The sequence below is a fragment of the Camelina sativa genome, chromosome 2, assembly GCF_000633955.1.
Source record: "Camelina sativa cultivar DH55 chromosome 2, Cs, whole genome shotgun sequence".
Classification (NCBI taxonomy): domain Eukaryota; kingdom Viridiplantae; phylum Streptophyta; class Magnoliopsida; order Brassicales; family Brassicaceae; genus Camelina; species Camelina sativa.
Window position 1 is genome coordinate 24596651 of NC_025686.1, and position 19014 is coordinate 24615664.

The window sequence follows — 19014 nt, forward strand, 5'->3', positions numbered from 1 at the left end:
GGGGGGGGTTAAAAGATCATTTTTTCACTTTTTATCTTTCTTTATAAGTATACAACTATACAAGTATAGAAACTAGCGAATACACAAAATTGATGTTTTAAAATAATTCAGTTCAGACATTAACAAAATTTCTTGTATTCTTAATAATTTAAAATCAACTAATATTTCGACGTAGATTATCTTTAAAATAAAAACAGAAGATGTCACATTATTATCTCAATTGTAAGAAACCTACCTGATGCAGCCACTCCTGATCCGTGCATGTGGCTTAGTTAACCAAATATTTAGACTGTCACTTAACAATTTGTCACAAAATACCTAATGACATTTGAATACGACAAAATAGTAACTGTGTTATATATGTGTAAGGTAATTTGTCATATAAAAAGTATTTGCATAGAATAACAACCTTGTTATAATTTTCCATAATAAAGCTCATGTGACTCGTATACTTAACTTTTTGATTCGTCAAAATCAAGTCACGTGATTAACTAAGATCTACTGCTTCTTTTATGGAATCTATTAACCTTTAAAGCTTTTTCCATCTTTAATCTAATATTCTTAATTTCTTATTAATTGTTTTAGCTTTCATCTGATCCTGATGTTACTCTTTAAATCATAAACGCTAATATAAGCTTACATATTATACGTAGATCGATGCACGATTCACACTCAAATAATAAAGATCGAGGATCGATAGTACTATTACATATGGGTTTTAGTTAGAGTTTTCTTATCTTTGAAAACAACATGGGTTATGAAAAGCATACAAATTATTACAGTACATTTTACATTAATTATCATAGATAAAGATGATCACCTAAGTGTTAAGATATACATAAATCGCTGCATTAGTTTGGGGTCTTGTAAAAAGGTCGTAAGACTGATTCCTAGGATTCCTTCATTGACATTTGACACCGATATGGCGATATAGTTTCGAAGAGGTTGTAGATTTGGTACGTTCTTTTCTTTTTTGTCATTTACTCGCATTTCATGATATTGTTGTTTTTAACCACTCTCCATCGACATATGTCCGGATCGGAATTTTTATATTGATATATATAAGGTTGTAATCCAAACCCTATTCTTTTTGAGTTTTATTAACTTTGGAATTTGTATTCGTCCGGACATATATATATATATATAAAATTGTATTCGTCTCGGTAATTCCTGAACAGATATCATTAAAACTTTTAATTTAGTGAACTTTTATTGGCCAAAGCAAAGATGGTCTACAAGCATACGATAAGCTCATTTAATATGGTACGTAAAAATTACTGAACCAGTCACTACATTTCTTCCAACCAACTTAATTGTCCTTACAAATGATCATTTTGTGTCTTAAAAATCATTAATATCCAACGAAACTTTGTAAGGAAATGTGGACACCAAAACTTATTTGGAATTTTATTTTCTAGTAATAAACTTTATGAAGATAATAATTAATGGAAAAATTAATAATTGGAAAGATGTCAAAAATGTCTCCATGCTGGGGTGTGCGGGGGTCCATTTGAGATTGCTTGGGTTTCACCGCATCCTAAGTTTCTTATTTCTTGAGGTTTGTTCCATAACCCTTACTATTTTTCATTTTAGTTTTAATTCATCCCCCTGATTTTCAAGAACAAAATCACAATTTTCACTGCCATGCATATACACAAATACTCATTAAACTATTCAAAAAATAACTACTAGTACTAGTACTACTTAACACTTTTTGTTTGTAGCAAATGCATCCTTTGATAATAGATGCACATTTATAAACTTCGATTGGTATATTTTTTTATTAAAAGGACGGTAAGAGAGTTAATACCAATCGTATAATAATATATACGAAATACAGAAGACGCACTCTCATACCAAATAATTACATCTCATGCTCATGCTTAATTATGTTGCTTCCCCACATCTTATCATCATTACACCAATTTCTCAATCTCCGCCCAGTATCTTGTCCAGCAAAAATGCCCATGTCTCCCCCTAATATTATTAGTTTTGTTCTGTTATAAGTTTTTATAATCTTACTTTTTCTCTATGTTGAATCTTTTAAGTATCTTTCGGGATTGAGTATGATATATTGGTGCTTCATTGATAGACATAACAATCGACATATTTCTTCTGGAGTGGGGCTAAGGGTTCAGAAGCACTCAAGATAAATAAGAAAATATTACATAGGGTTGAAAAAAACATTAAATTAAGTAATTCCTATTCCTAATCTTACCTGCTAAACTTAAATAAAGATGTTTTTTTTTTTTTTTTTAATTTTGATGTAAATGTTACTTTAAATAAATATGCTAATAGTTGTTTCAAAATCATATGTTGTCGCACCCAAAAAAAATTTCCACCTACGAAGAAGATGATATTTTAATGAGACTCAGAAATGTGTCGAAAAGAAAAAGAAAAAAAAATGAGACTCATGAACGTCGTCACTCGTCACCATGCATAACTTCATAAGCATAACAAAGCCACACCGATCAAATTAAGCATAGTTGTAAAAAAAGTTCAATGATCCATAATTTAGAAGCCCAAATCAGTAACGATTCTTCCGGCGAACCATGACCAAACCCATAAATTTCGGTCAGGTTACCAAAAATAGGTGGACATGTGTCGTAACTCTCTTAGATATAGGCTCCAGGGAAAAACTAACGGCCACGATCTGTTTACAGTCGAGCGATATAAAGCAAAGCTCGTTTCCTTTTATTCAGAAATTTTGAACCCATTCAAAAGGTCGAGGCGTTTCAAGATCCAGTTTCTCGTTAGATTCACCAGGTGATTACTATTATTACCAATTTTCGTTGTTTTTTGGTAACGATTTCGATTTATTTTCATGGAAAATGACAAGAAAAAATGAAACTAGAACGTGTAAGGCCATTTTCATATAGTCTTGATTCATATATCAGATAGATATTGAAGAATGGCGGACGGTGAAGACATTCAACCGCTTGTATGTGATAATGGAACCGGAATGGTTAAGGTAAAGTTTCTATTAAAATGTTATGTCAAACGAGACTATGCCACAAAATACTCAATTGACATCTCTCTCTCACACCGGTTTAGGCTGGATTCGCGGGTGACGATGCGCCAAGAGCGGTTTTCCCGAGCATTGTAGGCCGTCCACGCCACACGGGTGTGATGGTTGGGATGGGACAAAAGGATGCTTATGTTGGAGACGAGGCTCAGTCAAAACGTGGTATCTTGACTCTCAAGTACCCAATTGAGCATGGAATTGTTAACAATTGGGATGACATGGAGAAGATTTGGCATCACACTTTCTACAATGAGCTTCGTGTTGCCCCTGAAGAACACCCGGTTCTCTTAACCGAAGCTCCTCTCAACCCGAAAGCTAACCGTGAGAAGATGACTCAGATCATGTTTGAGACGTTCAACACTCCTGCTATGTATGTTGCCATTCAAGCTGTTCTCTCACTCTATGCCAGTGGTCGTACAACTGGTCAGTAACACACGATAGTCATTAAAAAATCAGTTTAGTTTGGTTATGCTTTTATGGACAACCCTTGATTGGTCGTTTTGCAAAATTGTTGGTTAGGTATTGTTTTGGACTCTGGAGATGGTGTGAGCCACACGGTACCAATCTACGAGGGTTACGCTCTTCCACACGCAATCCTACGTCTTGATCTAGCAGGTCGTGACCTCACGGACTACCTCATGAAAATCCTAACAGAGCGTGGATACTCCTTCACCACAACTGCTGAGCGTGAAATCGTAAGAGACATGAAAGAGAAGCTCTCTTACATTGCTCTAGACTACGAGCAAGAGCTAGAGACATCCAAGACAAGCTCGTCCGTGGAGAAAAGCTTCGAGCTTCCCGACGGACAAGTGATAACCATTGGAGCAGAGCGTTTCCGTTGCCCTGAAGTTCTTTTCCAGCCGTCGATGATCGGAATGGAAAATCCAGGAATCCATGAAACCACATATAACTCTATCATGAAATGTGATGTGGATATTAGGAAAGATTTGTATGGAAACATTGTGCTAAGTGGTGGAACCACAATGTTTGGTGGGATTGGTGATAGAATGAGCAAAGAGATCACGGCTTTGGCTCCGAGTAGTATGAAGATCAAGGTCGTAGCTCCACCTGAGAGGAAGTACAGTGTGTGGATCGGTGGCTCTATATTGGCTTCACTCAGCACTTTCCAGCAGGTTAAAACATCATCTTACATAACCATTTTTTTTTTTTGTCTTTGGTATACTCATTTTGTTATGTGTTTGAAAATATGACAGATGTGGATTGCAAAAGCAGAGTATGATGAATCTGGACCATCAATTGTGCATAGGAAGTGCTTCTAATCACAATTTCATGGAATCACCAAAATTTGAGTATTTTTTTTTTTTTTGCATTTTTTTTTCAACATATTTCTTCACTCAAATTGTTTCTTTGTAATTTTTATTTGAAGCAACTAAAACTCAAAAGAAAGCACTAAAAAGAGTTATTAATTATTCTTTTTGAATAGTTTCTCTATGTTAATTTTTCAACTAAGCATAATCTTGTTTCATAACCTTTCACTCCCATTGTATTATAAACAAATTAATTTAATTATAAGTTTTGTTATTTAAACAATTTATTTTGGTATAAGAACATTTCGTAATGCAAATTGGCGTAATAATAGAATAGGATGGTTTAGCTAAATTCTAATTTCGGTTTAACCAAACCGAATTGAAAAACCCAGAAACAGAATCTCAATTTCTCCATTTTTCAAAGACTACTCTTTTTTTTTCTTTCCTCTCGAGATTGTTGCCTTTTTGCAATCTCATCGCTCATTGGGTGAAGAAGACAATTCCAATCCCTAATTCGTATGTCAGATTCTGTGCCCGGCGACTTTCCTCCCGATCCGCTTCTCGCTTCCGGAGCCTTCATCTCCTCCTCCGCCGGTGACGAAACCCTAAGTAGTAGTGCGAAGCGACGACCGATCCAGGGAGGAATCGGAGTTTCTGGTTCGGGAGAGAGCGTACGCATTGGGATGGCTAACGGTACTACGGATCAGGTGAATCCATCGCTGGATAGTTCGGGTCAACAGGCGGAGTCCAAGTCGCGGAAACGTGCGGCGCCTGGGGATAATTATTGGTTGCCTTCTGGTTGGAGAGTTGAAGATAAGGTTCGAACCTCTGGTGCTACGGCTGGTTCGGTTGATAAGGTTAGTAATATAAAAAAAAATCTCAGCTTTACTCTGCTTTCTCTATTTAGTTTGAGCTGCGTTGTTTGCTTGGGGATTCTTAGATTGATGTTGTTCTCTTTGGTTTAGATTCATCGCTGCAGCAATGTTCTTTAGACCAATTCATGTGGTTTTTAATCGTATGGAGCTATGGATTAGAGTCAGTGAAGAAAAATCTTGCCTTTAAGTAGTGTCAAGTGTAATGTTGTAGTGAAATGATATGGAACTATGGATTAGAGTCAGTGAATAAAAATTTTGTCTTTAAGTAGTGTCAGGTGTAATGTTGTAGTGAAACTGAAATGATATGGAACTATGGCTTAGAGTCAGTGAATAAAAATCTTGCCTTTAAGTAGTGTCAAGTGTAATGTTGTTGTGAAATGATGTCTTGGTTTTGCTTAGTTATGATAATGATCATACACTTTATCAGTGTGATTAATGTTAGTTAATTTGACTTATCTGGTGGACTTATATGGTTTGGTTTGGTATTTATTGTGATTGAAGAGATGAAGTTTTGGTGATTTCTTATACTCTGATGCTAATATATCATGTCAAGTGTAATGTTGTAGTGAGATGATGTGGTTGGTTTTGTTTAGTTATGTTCATGTTCATACACTTTATAAGTGTGATTAATGTGAGTTTGGCTTTAAATGGTTTGTTTGATATTGTGATTGAAAGAGATGATGTTTTGGTGGTTTCTTATACTCGGTTCTCATATGTCATGTGTAGAGATTGATATGTAGACTTATAAACATTGTCTTATCCTGTTTTTGCAGTACTATTACGAACCAAATACAGGCCGTAAGTTTCGGTCCAGGAATGAGGTGCTATACTACTTAGAACATGGAACCTCTAAGAAAGGCGCCAAGAAAGCAGAGAATACAGATTTCAATTCAGACGTGAGTTAACTTGTTTAAAAGTTTAAATCTTTTTACTGCCTGTTTCCAAAGGCGTGATACGTATTGAATATTGTGTGTTTGCAGCATTTTGAAGGCCAGGGAAGTAGCAATAGAGCCAGCAGAAAAGCTAAAGAGCCTCCAGCACCACCCCCACCATTGGACTTTGATTTTAAGAATCCACCAGGGAAGGTAAGCTGGTCAATGGGAAACACAAGAGAAGAAGCGTGGACACCTATTATTGGGGACGTCAAGGTTCAAGACTCAGTGAGACAAAATTGGAGCACTGCGTTTACCTTTATCACAAACCGGAACCCAAGCAAACTGTCGTTGTGAAGACTATGACTACATGGTGGGAGAAATTTGGGTAGTTGCATCAACTGAAAGATAAATAGATGCTTGTTTAGTAGTCTTCATACATCAACTCATGTGTACTATAATTCTTTATTTAGCGTTTTTAGGAAGAATATGATAATGGGATTTGGAACGTGATGGCCATTTGCTTTTTTGACTGATGAGTGATGAATATGAAGACGTGTGTCGTACCTAGAGAAGCTTTTTCTTAATCGGACATTTTGATATGGAGCATTTTTTTTCTCTGATCCAAAGTTTTTTTAAAACTTGTGTTTAGGAAAATATCGTACCTTTTATAACGTTCATGTCCTCTTCTCAAGAACTAATGAAAGGTCCCATGGCGAATTGGTATGGCAATGCAAAAGAACATAATACTTGAAAATAAATTTAATAAAATGCTTCAAAGGCATGAAGCGTCTGTAGTCCAACGGTTAGGATAATTGCCTTCCAAGCAATAGACCCGGGTTCGACTCCCGGCAGACGCATTGATTTTTTTTTTTAACCACACAAACGGTGTCCCATTCAAAGCTGGCTGATATTTTTCCAGTAACTATGGTTAATGTGGTTTGGTGGGGGTCAAAAGCAAAATAGAGATTTCAAACGTTGCTTTTAAGTTTGTAACTATTTTTAGGCCCAATTTATTATCTGCAATAAATTATTGTAAAGGCTATTGAAGCTTTCCCATCATCAAATTAGTAATTCTTGGACTTCTAACCTTCTCTGTATACAAGAGGCTTCCGTTTTAGTCTTGTGCCCCAAGGTTTTTGAATAAAAAGTGAAAAGGATTGGTTTTTAAGTTTTTTGTTGGTTTTCGATTATACTTTACCCTCTCTGTTTCCCAAAATTTACAATATTGCCACTGCTGAATCTACTCTCTCAAAGCTCTGTCTCTTCAAAAGCAAATTTGAGAGAGAAACTGCATACCATGCTATTTTTGTGACCGACTCCACCAAGCAGACTAACACAAGAAAACAAAAAAAAAGATCTCTGCTTTTTTATTTACTATGATTTCGACTCTCATTTTGTTTTTGGGAATTTGAATTATCTAAAAGCTTGAGTTTTTTTCTTGAGAAAAAAAAAGTTTTGGTTCTCCATCCGTACACGTATGAAATCCTGTGTTTTCTTCAATTTCTAGCTTCTGGGTGTTACAAAGAAATGATTTTTTCACTAACATCAGCCATGAACCACTCTTCATTCTGACTTTTTCTGATAAAACCCAGAAAAAAAAAGAGTGGGTTTTTCCTGGATTCTTCACATCAAGTTACATTTTTTTTTGTATCCTACTTCGATTTTAAGTTTTCTGTATGTTATATAAGAACTTGACCTTTTTTAAAACTGTGAATCATACATTTCTCTCTGTTTTTTTTCTTCCTGATAAAACCCAAAAAGGTTGTGTCTTTCCTCCATTGTGAGGTTGTTCAAAAACGTGACTTTTCAGCAGCTTAATCCATAGATCTTCTCTATATCATGTTTCCTGTGTTTGATTATGGTTTGTGGAGATGAGATCTCATTTGATAATCTTCTTTGTTGCAGCTTTAAGATGGAGAAGAATCAACAAAAGCAGAAATTTCCGGTTGAAGATGCAGAGATGAAGAACAAGGACTGTTCTGAAGATAAATTTGTGTGGCCATGGGTTGGTCTTGTAGCCAACATACCAACGGAGGTTGAACCATCTGGTCGGAGAGTAGGGAAAAGCGGTTCAACGTTGCGTGACGAGCTGAGTCAGAAAGGGTTTAATCCAACGAGAGTTCAACCCATTTGGAATTTTAAGGGACATTCTGGTTATGCTTTGGTTGAATTCGCTAAAGACTTTGAAGGTTTTGAATGCGCCATGAAATTTGAAAGGAGTTTTCAGTCAGACCGTCATGGGAAGAGAGATTGGGATAAAGGTGAAAGCTTTGTTTCAGAGTTGTTGATTTCATAGTTTATATTTGATTGGTTTCTTGACAATGAGTTCTCTTTCTTTGATAAAAAAAAAAGGTAATCGCTTTAGAGATGATAAGCTTTATGGATGGGTTGCGAGAGAGGAAGATTATAATCGAAGTGATATTGTTGGAAAGAATGTTAAGAAGAAGAGAGATTTGAAAAGTATCTCGCAGATTGAGGAAGAAGACGAGAGGAAAATGGTTCACCTCGTTGAGAGCATGTCTCAATCCATTGAGATGAAGAAGCAATGTAAGCAAGAGCTTGAGCAGAAAGTTAATGAGTCAACCCGTGTTTTGGAGGGTTTGGCATTGCATAACATTGCTTTGAACAAATCCTACCAAGAAGGTAAAAAGAAACATCTCATTTAAGCTTTAAAACATAATCTAGCTAGCTATTTGTGTTTTCTTGCTGAGTTCATTTTGGTTTGTTTGTGTGTCTTCTTTGGTGAGAAGGGATTGAGACGATGCAAAAGAGTATGCAAGGTTTGTATGATCAGATTCTGCAAGGACATGAGAAGTCTATGGCAGAGCTAGAGGCAAAGAGGGAGATGCTGGAGGAGCGTGCAAAACGGGCAAACATAAACGAAGAAGAGATTAGAAGATCCAGACTTGAAATAGAACTGGTGATTATGCATTCTTGTAGATTAGAAGGAAATGATCACAAGACACTTAAAACTGTTACCTTTGTGTTGTTGTTGTAGAATCAAAAGGCTATGTGGGAGCAGAATGAAGCGAATGAGGAAGCTATGAAACTTGCAACAAAGCACCAGGTAGTTCTTTAGATGGACTGTAATATATTTATGAACAAGTAATAACTAAGCTTCCATGTTCAATTTGAGTCTCTCAAACATAATTTTTTTTTGCAGAAAGAGAAGGAGAAGCTTCATCAAAGGATAATGGAAATGGAAGCGAAGCTAAATGAAACGCAAGAGCTGGAGTTGGAGATAGAGAAGCTGAAAGGTACGACCAGTGTAATGAAGCATATGGTGGGGAGTGATGGAGATGGAGTTATTGTGGAGAAAATTGCCAAAACTCAGATTGAGCTTGAGGCTCGAGAAACAGCTCTCCATGAGAACATAATGGCTCTGGCACAAAAAGAGCGTGCGACCAATGATGAGTATCAAGAAGCTCGTAAAGAGATGATACAGGTGCAAAACCTTCTAAATCTATATGTTTCAAAGTCTTTGGCTTGCTCTTTTAACTTGTGGTATTATATTGATGAGCAGCTATGGAATGCGAATGAAGAATTGATGAAGGGAGAGAAGATCAGAGTGAAAAGAATGGGGCAACTAAACCCTGAACCGTTCTTACCTGCTGTGATGAAGAAATTTAAAGTTCCAAGATCAAGAGCAGAGGTTAAGGCTATGCAGTTGTGTTCAGTGTGGGAAACAAACATAGGAGATGTGCATTGGAGTCCATTTAAAATCGAAGAGTCTGATGGAACAGCAAAGGTTTGGACTTTTAACTTACGACTCTAGTTTCAAATCTCAAACGATTTTTTTTTAAAAAACATATTATCTCAAGAATCCAAATGTGAAATGCAGAGAGTGGTGGATGAAAACGATGAGAAGCTTCGTAAGCTGAAGAGAAAATACGGTGAAGAAGTTCATAATGAAGTGGTAAGAGCAAAACTGGAGATTGAGGAACACAACGCGAGTGGCGGCTATGTGATTGTGGAGCTTTGGAACTATGAGGAAAACCGAAAGGCAACGATGGGGGAAGTAACAGACGTGATATTGAAGATAAGGTCGAGTCTTGCTGCTATGAAGAACAAGCGAAAGAGGCCTTGAGGTCTTAAATTCAAGTAACAACTGTGACCGAGAGCCTTAGGAAATGACCTCTCTTTTTGTTTAATCTATCAGTTTGAATTAGGTTTTGCTACTACTATAAAACTCTGCTTGGTTTTCAAACTTGTTGAACCGAATTGGATTTGTTTTTTCAATGGTTTAAATCCAGAAACAACTTATGAATGTGTCATTCATTGTGTTGTTTGATTTGATTAATCGAGTCTTAAGATAACAAGGGCAAAGTATTATGCTTTGATTAATCGGTTCCTTTAGTTTTTAGTCGACTATAAAATTAGGTAGATACAATCAAACAAGAAGCGTCTGTAGTCCAACGGTTAGGATAATTGCCTTCCAAGCAATAGACCCGGGTTCGACTCCCGGCAGACGCAAATCTTTTTGCAGCTATTAAATTGCAAACGATGTCGTTTCAATATAACCCGCCAAAAACCGAATCACCGCTTTGAAGGGTATTCTCGTCTAATCATATAATTTTTATCCATTGTCACAGAAACGTACACTAATGACAGTATGTTGCGTGCACGCGCCGAACCGTAACGTGTGGCCACAAACTCACTCGGCACAACCGTCTCCGACCACACGCTTTGTCTCTTTGTCTTTTCCAATTTTGATTCCGGCGAATCAGAAGATATTTTGTTTTGTTGGTGGAGTGGTTCATCATGGCGGGGACTTGCACTTCGATTAAGCCTCGGCTCATTGGTTCTTCTTCGATTGTTGAGCTTTCCAGGTTGATTAATCGAGCTGGTGTTCCTTTCTCTGTTCGGATCTCTACTAGAACTCGTGGCCACGGTGGTGGTTTAACCGCACCTACAACTCGTGAAGAAGGTCCTTCTTGTATCTTCGTTGGTCCGATTGATTCAGCTCGCAAAGAAACTCTTGAAGCCCTTTATCGCCAAGTACGCCTACTTAAAAATCTGTTTTGGATATTCAAATTATAGTCTCTGTGGTTGTGGAGTATGTGTGTGTATAACTCAGAAATTGATAATATTACGTTTTTAATCCTAAATTTTGCTCCTTTTGAACCTTTGAGTGAGTCTGTGATAGTACTCAGTTCTTGAATCCTTGAATCTTAAGTGAATCCTATGAAATAGATGAATTGTGATGAAGTTGTCGAGTATAGTCATTTTGATTGATCTTTTTGGCTTTTGAAGTCTGCTTTGTGATACTTTATGTATAGGCTAAGGATGCGTATTACAATGGCAAGCCTTTGATAGTTGATGACATGTTTGACAGAGTTGAGGTATGATAACTTTGAGTATATGCTTCTAATGTATTTACTTAAGGTTAATATAGTTTGTAGCTAAATGATGTTGGACTTGTTTTCTGCAACTGTTGCAGCTAAAGTTGCGGTGGTATGGTTCGAAATCTGTTGTCAAGTACCCTCGGTGCAGCCTCTTGCGGCAGTCAACATATGCTGATGCAGAGGTACAATGTCGTTTTTCATGTTTCCAAATTATCATGTGTGAAACAGTTGGGGCCAAAATTTGTCAATTTGACCATACTATGGGATTTGTAATTTTACCAATCCTTGAGATTTGGATTTGTTTAATGGTAGCTTTACAAGGTCAATTGTGTTCTCAAGGTAGGTAGTTGCTTTAGAGACATAAGATCCTTACAGTGATATAGTTCCCTGAATATTGCCTGAGTCTGAGATTTCACTCGCATCTTTCTCGAACCAACAAGTTTATGCATTGTTAAGTTTTCATATGCGTTTACCACTTGTCAAAGAGGGGAAGACATTGCGTCACAATTATAGGATCATTGTTTTGCTGGTGAACAATGTTTTTGTCAAGGGTTGATGTTGAGATAAATCCTTGTAGGACAGGATGATGCATCACAAGTTCTCCTGTTAGCTACCATATGGATCTTGATTTTCTTATTTGGTAGCTCGGCTTGCGTTTTGCCCACGTTCTATGGCCTCGGCCTAATCCATGGAGGCGATCCGTTTGACTCCGGGCTTGTCTATAGTGGCCAGTTGTCATCTTCTGTGCCTCTTTTGTCAAAGTTGAACGGCATCCTTCTCATTCTGCTAGGACCTGCTTTTGGATATCCGATTGCATCTTCTGCAGGTACCAGAATGCAAACAAGATTCTACCTATAATCTGGTAATAGCTATCATTTGCTTTCTACTGAGATAAAATATGTTGTCTGCAGTAAGAGTACTTAAAGGGTTGTGGAGAAATGACTTAACGGCTCTAAGAGGAGACTGCCCAAATTGTGGGGAAGAGGTCAGATCTTTGCTAGTAGTTTTTTTGCAGCAACAAAATTCCAAGATCTTTGTGTCTTCAGTTCTTGTTACATTTGAGTTTGATGAATTTGTGTAGGTCTTTGCATTCGTGAGATCCGATCAATCAAACCGATCAGCTCATAAAGCTGATTGTCATGTTTGTGAGTGCACCCTTGAGTTCCGTACTAAAGTGGAGGTAAAATTACCATGTTTCCCTTGCTTCATTCACAACCGCTTTGGCATTTACATGTAGAGTACCGATTGCTGTTGTTTGAATGTGAACCAAATCACAGCCTTAGATAGTCCTCTATAGCTTTCCTAACAACAATGAATGTTTGGTTTATTCTTACTGCTTCAGAAATCTGCATCACCATTGGGTAGAAAATGGGTTTACGGCAGGATATACCTTGTTTCACGACCAAGGAGAGGTCGACGTTCCAAATTTACATAATTCTGACAAAAAAAGAAGAAAGATTTTTTGGGAATGGTTTCTACTCAAATGTGTATTGTAAAAAGGGATACTAGAAAAGCTTTTGTAACATTCAAAAGATTCATAAAATTGTTACTATAACCTTTTGTCTCTTCAGATAGTTTACAAAAACAGAACAGAAGAAAAGAGAGATTCGTTCCAAAGGTCTGAGAGGTAATAGAGAACGAGCATGAGCATTCGCTGCTGAGTAAAAAAGAATATTGCTCAGCTTTCTTTGTTCAGAAGTGTGCCAAGCTATAGACAAGAATCCATGCGAGCTGAAGACACAACATGAAACATATTCTTCTGTTAAACCTTTAAAAAGCTGTTAAAGAAAGAGTTTGTACTGTTAAAGATGAAAAACAAACATACCAAAAAGAGAGTAAGTGAGGCAAAGAGACCCTCTTGGAGTAAAGCTGCGTGGCCTCCGAAATCTTCTTCATCAACCTTGAGAATCATTGCATAGTAACCGTAAACGATCCCTGAGGATATCGCTAAAAACCTGCGAAAACCCCCATCATAAATTAGTCCATCACATCACAAAGGTTTTGCTAACCATGGAGGTATTAAAAGCAATGTGATCTTAAGGAACATCCCAATTTCTCCAACACATATGCTAATGAAACAGTTGTGTGACCAAAGACTTACAGAATGATCCAAATGCCACCAACAAGAGGAATAGAGCCCCATAACAATCCACAGATCAATCCAACAACTTGTCTAATCCAATGCAACACATCTCCCAATTGATCCTGCATCATCATCATCATCAACAAACCATAATCCAATTCATCATACATACCAAAAAAATTAGCAAGAGAGCTCAATTTTCACAAATTAAACTGTAAGATCGGATCAAGTAACTATTTTTCTTACTTGGTTCAGTAAGATCGACTACGAAAGCTTAATCAATTACAATAAGGACTCAAATTTTCATNCCAAAAAAAAAAAAAAAAAGTCAAAGGAGCTTCGAGATTGCCGGAGGAAGAAGAAGAGAGTGTTATTGTTTTGAAGTACCTTATCCCAAGAAGCATCGGGATCGAACAATTTCGCTAATTTCGATGGAGACAAGTGAACATTCTGGTAACTTTCTTGTTGTTGTTGTTGCTGCTGATTCAGCTTGGCCGATTTCGATTCTCTCATCCTCGATTTTTACAAACTAAAACTCCAAACTTTGGATATCGAGAGAGAGAGAATCTGAAACCCTTGGACGACGAAGAAGAAGTAAACAAATTAGGGTTCTTTAGATTCAGGAATTAGTATTAAGTGAACAAAAAAGTGGCTGAGTCGTCGTGAGATTATTAAAACTCTAAGTGCTCTCTCGTTCTTTGTTTTGGGATCCCATTGTTAACATTGTAGTATTTAACAAAAGAAAATTATATATAAGTCCACTAATTGTAATTAATTACTATATAATTCTTTTAGCTTAATGTTACTATTAATATATAGTTTTTGGTTTGTATAAGTCGTGTTATAATTTTAATCTATAGTTACAAAACTATAGACAACATTTTGTGCAAAGAGCCTCAATTAAAAAAATAAGTTATCTTTTGCTGTTCTCTAAAGACTCTAATTAAAAATTACTTATAAGAATTTATAGTATTAAGTCCTCCATATTTATAGAAACTACAGATCGAACCCATTTCTTGTTCTTTTGTTTAGTCTCCCTCCCTGTGGAAGCTTCTCCGAGACTTGTCTCTCTGAATTGATTGAAGAAGACGCTTGATCGAAAAATATTCTCCTCTGAGATAACTCAAAAAGGGTTTTTTCACAGAATTTTGCACAGCGATCCGGTTTTTTTGAAAACTATGGGGAGTCCAAAGAAGAACGAGAACAAGGGCTTCTTCGCCGCCATGACTTCTGGCTTCTCCATGTTCGGTAGCGCCATGTCCTCGAGATCCGTCGACGGGTCAGTTTCTTTTTGAACTTACTCTTTGTTTCTTATCTAATCTGAATCTCACATGAAAGTTCTTGTTTTTATGTGTATAACATAAACACTAAAGATGAAAGCTTTGCGTTGTGATTTGTGTTATACTCTGTATCTGTGATTGTGTAGTACTCTGTATTTACTTCTTTAGTTTCATGATATGTTGTGCTATCGAATCTTGGTGTGATGCTGATGCCTATAAGATGATTCTTCAGGTCTTTCATTTTTTGTTGAATTTTATATTACAAACATGAATATTTCTATTATTAATTCTTCACTAGTCAATACACAGAACAGATTCAAAGTTTTTTATAGGGTACTCTGAAGATCTTCTTGATTGGGTTTTGCTAATGGTTGTTCGATGTAATTTCTTTTCAGGTTACCACCAAGTAATGAAGGAGTTGAGGTCATAAATCCAGAAGGTGGCAAGGAAGATGCAGAAGAGGAAGCTCAGAAAGGAAGGTGGAAGGACGAGGTAAAGTGATCGCTGATGGTGTCTTGATACTGCTCTTTTAAGTTCATCATGTTTACTTTACTTACTCGGAGAGAAACTTATCTTTTGTGCTTAATAGGAACGAGATAGTTACTGGAAGATGATGCAGAAGTATATAGGTTCGGATATTACGTCAATGGTGACTCTTCCTGTTGTTATATTTGAGCCAATGACTATGCTCCAGAAGATGGCTGAGGTTAGTCTTATGTCTAATTCTCGCGTGTTTGTAAGTTTTGTTCTGTGTACTGTATAACATTTTGCAAATTTCTTACAGATACTGGAGTATTCCCACTTGTTGGATCAAGCAGATGAATGCGAGGATCCATACGTGCGTTTAGTATATGCCTGTAAGTATTTACATTCAAAACTCGTATTGATTTCCTACTTTATAAAATGTATTAAGAGTTTTGCTTTTTCTTGTGGTTGTATGTGAATTTTTTACCCAGCATCATGGGCTATATCTGTTTACTTTGCCTTCCAACGAACTTGGAAGCCTTTCAATCCTATTCTTGGGGAGACATATGAGATGGCCAACTATGGTGGAATTTCTTTTCTTTCTGAGCAGGTACTGTCATCGTTATTCGCATAGTTGATAATGACTAACTCACAAGAAGTTGTCTAGTTTGATTCATTATAATAAGTTACTTTGTTATTTCAGGTTAGCCATCATCCTCCAATGAGTGCTGGTCACGCAGAGAACGAGCACTTCACTTACGACATCGTATCAAAGTTGAAAACTAAACTTTTGGGTAACTCTGTTGATGTTTACCCTGTTGGAAGGTAAGTTTGTTCTTATCTATGATCCACTTCTCTCTCTCACTTTGGTTAAGGCCCTCTTCATTAAGGAAGAAACTGTTTGCTGCATGTGTACTCTTTCCTTCCCATAGTGCGTTAACTTCTGTCTGCGATGAAACGGAGGAATCTGACCATAATGTTTTAACGAAAGAGATACAAGAGATTGTTGTGTAACCACTGTGCTAGTATATATTATGTCTTATACTTTCATCTAAGCTCATGCAGTCGGTCTATTGGCTTGCAGAACACGTGTAACCCTCAAAAAAGCTGGTGTGGTTCTGGATTTGGTGCCGCCTCCCACTAAGATTCACAATTTAATATTTGGACGAACCTGGGTTGACTCACCTGGGGAAATGATCATGACAAATTTAACCACTGGAGACAAAGTTGTACTTTATTTTCAGCCATGTGGATGGTTTGGGTAATTGACAAGACATTGCTTCATCTTATTATTTCGTGATACTCTCTGTTCATTCTGTCTTGTCCCATATGTTTATTGACTGGAATATGCTACCTTGATTTCAGCTCTGGCCGCTATGAAGTTGATGGCTACGTTTACAGCGCAGCTGAAGAACCGAAGATCATGATGACAGGAAAATGGAATGAGAAAATGAGCTACCAACCTTGTGATGCTGAAGGGGAACCCCTTCCAGGCACAGAGCTGAAAGAGGTACGTTGTTTCTTTTCTGTTTTTACATTTTTACTGGACTTTGCTAGGTTCTGTGTGATAATACTTTGCAATCTTGGGATATTAAGCAACACTGTTTGGGTCTTTAGTGTATGGTAATGCTTTTTTTTGTTTTTTCTTGCTTACTTCAGGTGTGGCATTTGGCTGATGTCCCCAAAAACGACAAATTTCAATACACTCACTTTGCTCACAAGATAAACAGCTTCGACACTGCGCCTGCTAAGCTCTTGGCTTCAGACTCACGTCTCCGTCCTGATAGATATGCTCTTGAGCAGGGCGACCTTTCTAAAGCTGGTGCAGAGAAGCACAGGTTCTTCATCTTTTCTTCCTTCTTTGTCACAATTTTTAAGTCTTGTACTTCCCCTTATTCCCGTAGCATTTCTCTCCAGCATGGAACAAGTACATGATCCACGATATTCTACACCTGCATTGGCCAAAACTGATAATATTTTTCAAACTAGGAAAGATACCTTGAGAATGATTGCGTGTTAGATTATAGAAAACATCAATGTTATGCTCATGAGGTTCTACGTGCTGTCTTTTTATCTCAGCCTTGAGGAGAGACAAAGGGCTGAAAAGAGGACCCGAGAGGCAAAGGGACAGAAATTCACTCCAAGATGGTTCGATCTAACGGATGAGATCACATCTACTCCGTGGGGAGATATTGAAGTATACCAATACAACGGGAAGTACACGGAACACCGAGACACAGCAGGGAGCTCTACCAGTGCCTCCAATGAAACGGACCTCAAATCGATCGAGTTTAATCCTTGGCAATATGGTAATATATCAACCGAATGAGGTAACTCTTATAAGGTTAATATGTTATCTCTATAGGATCGAGTTTAATCCTTGGCAATATGTCGTTTTTAACTTTGTTTCTGGGTGAAAGATCTGATTAGATTGTGTTTTGAGTGATAAAACATAAGATTTGTGTTTCTGACTCAATTGTATCTTTGTTTTCTACTTCGATCAGAAGTAATTTATGTTTGTTATGTTAATAATAGAGATATCAGATATGTGATCTTTATTTTACATACACCATTTCTTTTGTCCACCTTTACTTATCTCTTCCTTTTTACTGTTTTTAGTTTTAATAACCAAATGCAATTTTGAAAGATGCTAATTTTGGAATATATTGATGATGAAAGGAGTATATTTGCTTCTCTTTATTTAATTAAACAATCACTAGTGGTTACGTCGAAACAGTGTTTTTTATAAATTATACAACCACATACACATATGTAGTGTCAACTTCGTCATAAAGATTTTAGATGCGATCTTTAATTGTGAAGATAGTATTTTAGTTAATATGATGATGTAATTGATACTACTATAGACGAACAACTATGAAGCATGGGAACGAAAAATAATTTTGATAAATGTGAATCGTTATTTTTCTCCAATATACATAAATACTGCAATAAAAGTGAATTAATGAGTAGTAGTAACTGATTACAATAAATAAAAAATTTGTTCCGTGTCTTCTTCATTTAATTCAGTGGCCTATTAAATTTGGACAAGAAAGTGTGAGCCGCCTTGTGAAGGCATACCATATCTGAAGAGTTATGAATCATCTCTTACACGTCAACCATGTCTCCTAAAGTTTTCTCTAACCTTTTTCTATTTTTGCTTCATACGTCAGATGTGTTTATCTTTAACTTATAGTATATACACAAAATACAAATTTTTTTTCTTTCTGAAAATAATAAATAACAAATCAGATTTAATGTACGTAATGACGATATTCTTGTTAGGTTCAATAATAGTTACATATGTATTTTCAATAAAGTCTCTAAGTTCCAAGACGTCATGGATAACTATATGATGATACGTTGTATTGTAACCCACACGAGTTTGGTTTCTGTACTTGACAATACATAGTCATATAACATAAGCCTTTGGCTAGATCAAAATGTTGAATCCACCAATTCAATACTAAAAATATCAAAGAAGATTCTTATAACTACAAAACTCCAAAGTTAAATAATATTCCTAGTATTGGATATCAGAATTACCAATAAGAAGTAATATCAAATTTGTTGTATTTATCCTTTTTAAAAATTGTGAAGAAAATCATTATTCTAAATAGACTGACCAATAGATTTCCATCGATCATGATAAAGCGTTTAATTATTTCCAACTTTTATTTCCCAAAAAAATAAAAAGTAAATTAAAATATCTTATATATCATTTTATCCTTTCAAAGGATAAAGGGTTGGTGGTTTTAAAATTTTATCATAGAGACATCACTATTCAGCTAAAGGAAT

The 19014-nt window shown here is 36.5% G+C and overlaps 6 protein-coding genes and 2 non-coding genes across 11 annotated transcripts; 7 read left to right on the top strand and 1 right to left on the bottom strand.

Moving 5' to 3' along the window:
• On the top strand, window positions 2706-4401 carry LOC104736603 (actin-12-like). Its single transcript, XM_010456621.2, has 5 exons — window positions 2706-2766; window positions 2898-2971; window positions 3055-3448; window positions 3545-4158; window positions 4240-4401. The coding sequence occupies exons 2-5, from the start codon at window positions 2912-2914 to the stop codon at window positions 4303-4305; spliced, it is 1134 nt and encodes a 377-aa protein (XP_010454923.1). The 5' UTR covers window positions 2706-2766; window positions 2898-2911; the 3' UTR covers window positions 4306-4401.
• LOC104736614 (methyl-CpG-binding domain-containing protein 6) lies at window positions 4715-6642 on the top strand. Its single transcript, XM_010456630.2, has 3 exons — window positions 4715-5150; window positions 5942-6064; window positions 6149-6642. The coding sequence occupies exons 1-3, from the start codon at window positions 4812-4814 to the stop codon at window positions 6395-6397; spliced, it is 711 nt and encodes a 236-aa protein (XP_010454932.1). The 5' UTR covers window positions 4715-4811; the 3' UTR covers window positions 6398-6642.
• Window positions 6829-6900, top strand: TRNAG-UCC. The gene has a single exon. It is a non-coding gene; the product is annotated as a tRNA-Gly (tRNA).
• LOC104736622 (protein INVOLVED IN DE NOVO 2-like) lies at window positions 7340-10314 on the top strand. Of its 4 annotated transcripts, none has more exons than XM_019237381.1 (8): window positions 7340-7804; window positions 7949-8304; window positions 8396-8686; window positions 8794-8963; window positions 9042-9110; window positions 9207-9488; window positions 9567-9791; window positions 9885-10314. In XM_019237381.1, exons 2-8 carry the CDS (start codon window positions 7956-7958, stop codon window positions 10128-10130), a joined length of 1632 nt encoding a protein of 543 aa, XP_019092926.1. In that variant the 5' UTR covers window positions 7340-7804; window positions 7949-7955; the 3' UTR covers window positions 10131-10314. The 4 variants fall into 4 exon arrangements, with proteins under 4 accessions (XP_019092926.1, XP_010454940.1, XP_019092923.1 ...); XM_010456638.2 differs by having other exon boundaries at window positions 7340-7646; XM_010456653.2 differs by having other exon boundaries at window positions 7456-7495.
• Window positions 10445-10516, top strand: TRNAG-UCC. Its single transcript has one exon. It is a non-coding gene; the product is annotated as a tRNA-Gly (tRNA).
• On the top strand, window positions 10664-13120 carry LOC104736651. Its single transcript, XM_010456673.2, has 7 exons — window positions 10664-11041; window positions 11323-11385; window positions 11484-11570; window positions 11971-12214; window positions 12300-12373; window positions 12470-12568; window positions 12731-13120. Exons 1-7 carry the CDS (start codon window positions 10805-10807, stop codon window positions 12821-12823), a joined length of 897 nt encoding a protein of 298 aa, XP_010454975.1. The 5' UTR covers window positions 10664-10804; the 3' UTR covers window positions 12824-13120.
• On the bottom strand, window positions 12904-14180 carry LOC104736641 (uncharacterized protein C20orf24 homolog). The gene is made up of 4 exons (XM_010456664.2): window positions 13859-14180; window positions 13490-13593; window positions 13214-13343; window positions 12904-13119 (listed from the first exon to the last, which is right to left on the bottom strand). The coding sequence occupies exons 1-4, from the start codon at window positions 13982-13984 to the stop codon at window positions 13081-13083; spliced, it is 399 nt and encodes a 132-aa protein (XP_010454966.1). The 5' UTR covers window positions 13985-14180; the 3' UTR covers window positions 12904-13080.
• LOC104736661 (oxysterol-binding protein-related protein 3C) lies at window positions 14488-17785 on the top strand. The gene is made up of 10 exons (XM_010456683.2): window positions 14488-14750; window positions 15147-15243; window positions 15341-15457; window positions 15536-15608; window positions 15708-15826; window positions 15920-16041; window positions 16301-16477; window positions 16582-16726; window positions 16876-17054; window positions 17296-17785. Exons 1-10 carry the CDS (start codon window positions 14650-14652, stop codon window positions 17543-17545), a joined length of 1380 nt encoding a protein of 459 aa, XP_010454985.1. The 5' UTR covers window positions 14488-14649; the 3' UTR covers window positions 17546-17785.

Coding starts and splice junctions, on each gene's coding strand:
- LOC104736603 (XM_010456621.2), top strand. CDS start 2,912: ATGGCGGACGGTGAAGACATTCAACCGCTTGTATGTGATAATGGAACC. Junction 2,972..3,054: donor ATGGAACCGGAATGGTTAAG/GTAAAGTTTCTA, acceptor ACACCGGTTTAG/GCTGGATTCGCGGGTGACGA. Junction 4,159..4,239: donor CACTCAGCACTTTCCAGCAG/GTTAAAACATCA, acceptor AAAATATGACAG/ATGTGGATTGCAAAAGCAGA.
- LOC104736614 (XM_010456630.2), top strand. CDS start 4,812: ATGTCAGATTCTGTGCCCGGCGACTTTCCTCCCGATCCGCTTCTCGCT. Junction 5,151..5,941: donor CGGCTGGTTCGGTTGATAAG/GTTAGTAATATA, acceptor CTGTTTTTGCAG/TACTATTACGAACCAAATAC. Junction 6,065..6,148: donor ATACAGATTTCAATTCAGAC/GTGAGTTAACTT, acceptor GTGTGTTTGCAG/CATTTTGAAGGCCAGGGAAG.
- LOC104736622 (XM_019237378.1), top strand. CDS start 7,902: ATGGTTTGTGGAGATGAGATCTCATTTGATAATCTTCTTTGTTGCAGC. Junction 8,687..8,793: donor GAACAAATCCTACCAAGAAG/GTAAAAAGAAAC, acceptor TTTGGTGAGAAG/GGATTGAGACGATGCAAAAG. Junction 9,489..9,566: donor CTCGTAAAGAGATGATACAG/GTGCAAAACCTT, acceptor ATTGATGAGCAG/CTATGGAATGCGAATGAAGA.
- LOC104736651 (XM_010456673.2), top strand. CDS start 10,805: ATGGCGGGGACTTGCACTTCGATTAAGCCTCGGCTCATTGGTTCTTCT. Junction 11,571..11,970: donor CAACATATGCTGATGCAGAG/GTACAATGTCGT, acceptor CTTGTAGGACAG/GATGATGCATCACAAGTTCT. Junction 12,374..12,469: donor GCCCAAATTGTGGGGAAGAG/GTCAGATCTTTG, acceptor GAATTTGTGTAG/GTCTTTGCATTCGTGAGATC.
- LOC104736641 (XM_010456664.2), bottom strand. CDS start 13,984: ATGAGAGAATCGAAATCGGCCAAGCTGAATCAGCAGCAACAACAACAA. Junction 13,594..13,858: donor CCGATGCTTCTTGGGATAAG/GTACTTCAAAAC, acceptor ATGATGATGCAG/GATCAATTGGGAGATGTGTT. Junction 13,344..13,489: donor GGTGGCATTTGGATCATTCT/GTAAGTCTTTGG, acceptor GGGTTTTCGCAG/GTTTTTAGCGATATCCTCAG.
- LOC104736661 (XM_010456683.2), top strand. CDS start 14,650: ATGGGGAGTCCAAAGAAGAACGAGAACAAGGGCTTCTTCGCCGCCATG. Junction 15,458..15,535: donor TGCTCCAGAAGATGGCTGAG/GTTAGTCTTATG, acceptor AATTTCTTACAG/ATACTGGAGTATTCCCACTT. Junction 16,727..16,875: donor CAGGCACAGAGCTGAAAGAG/GTACGTTGTTTC, acceptor TGCTTACTTCAG/GTGTGGCATTTGGCTGATGT.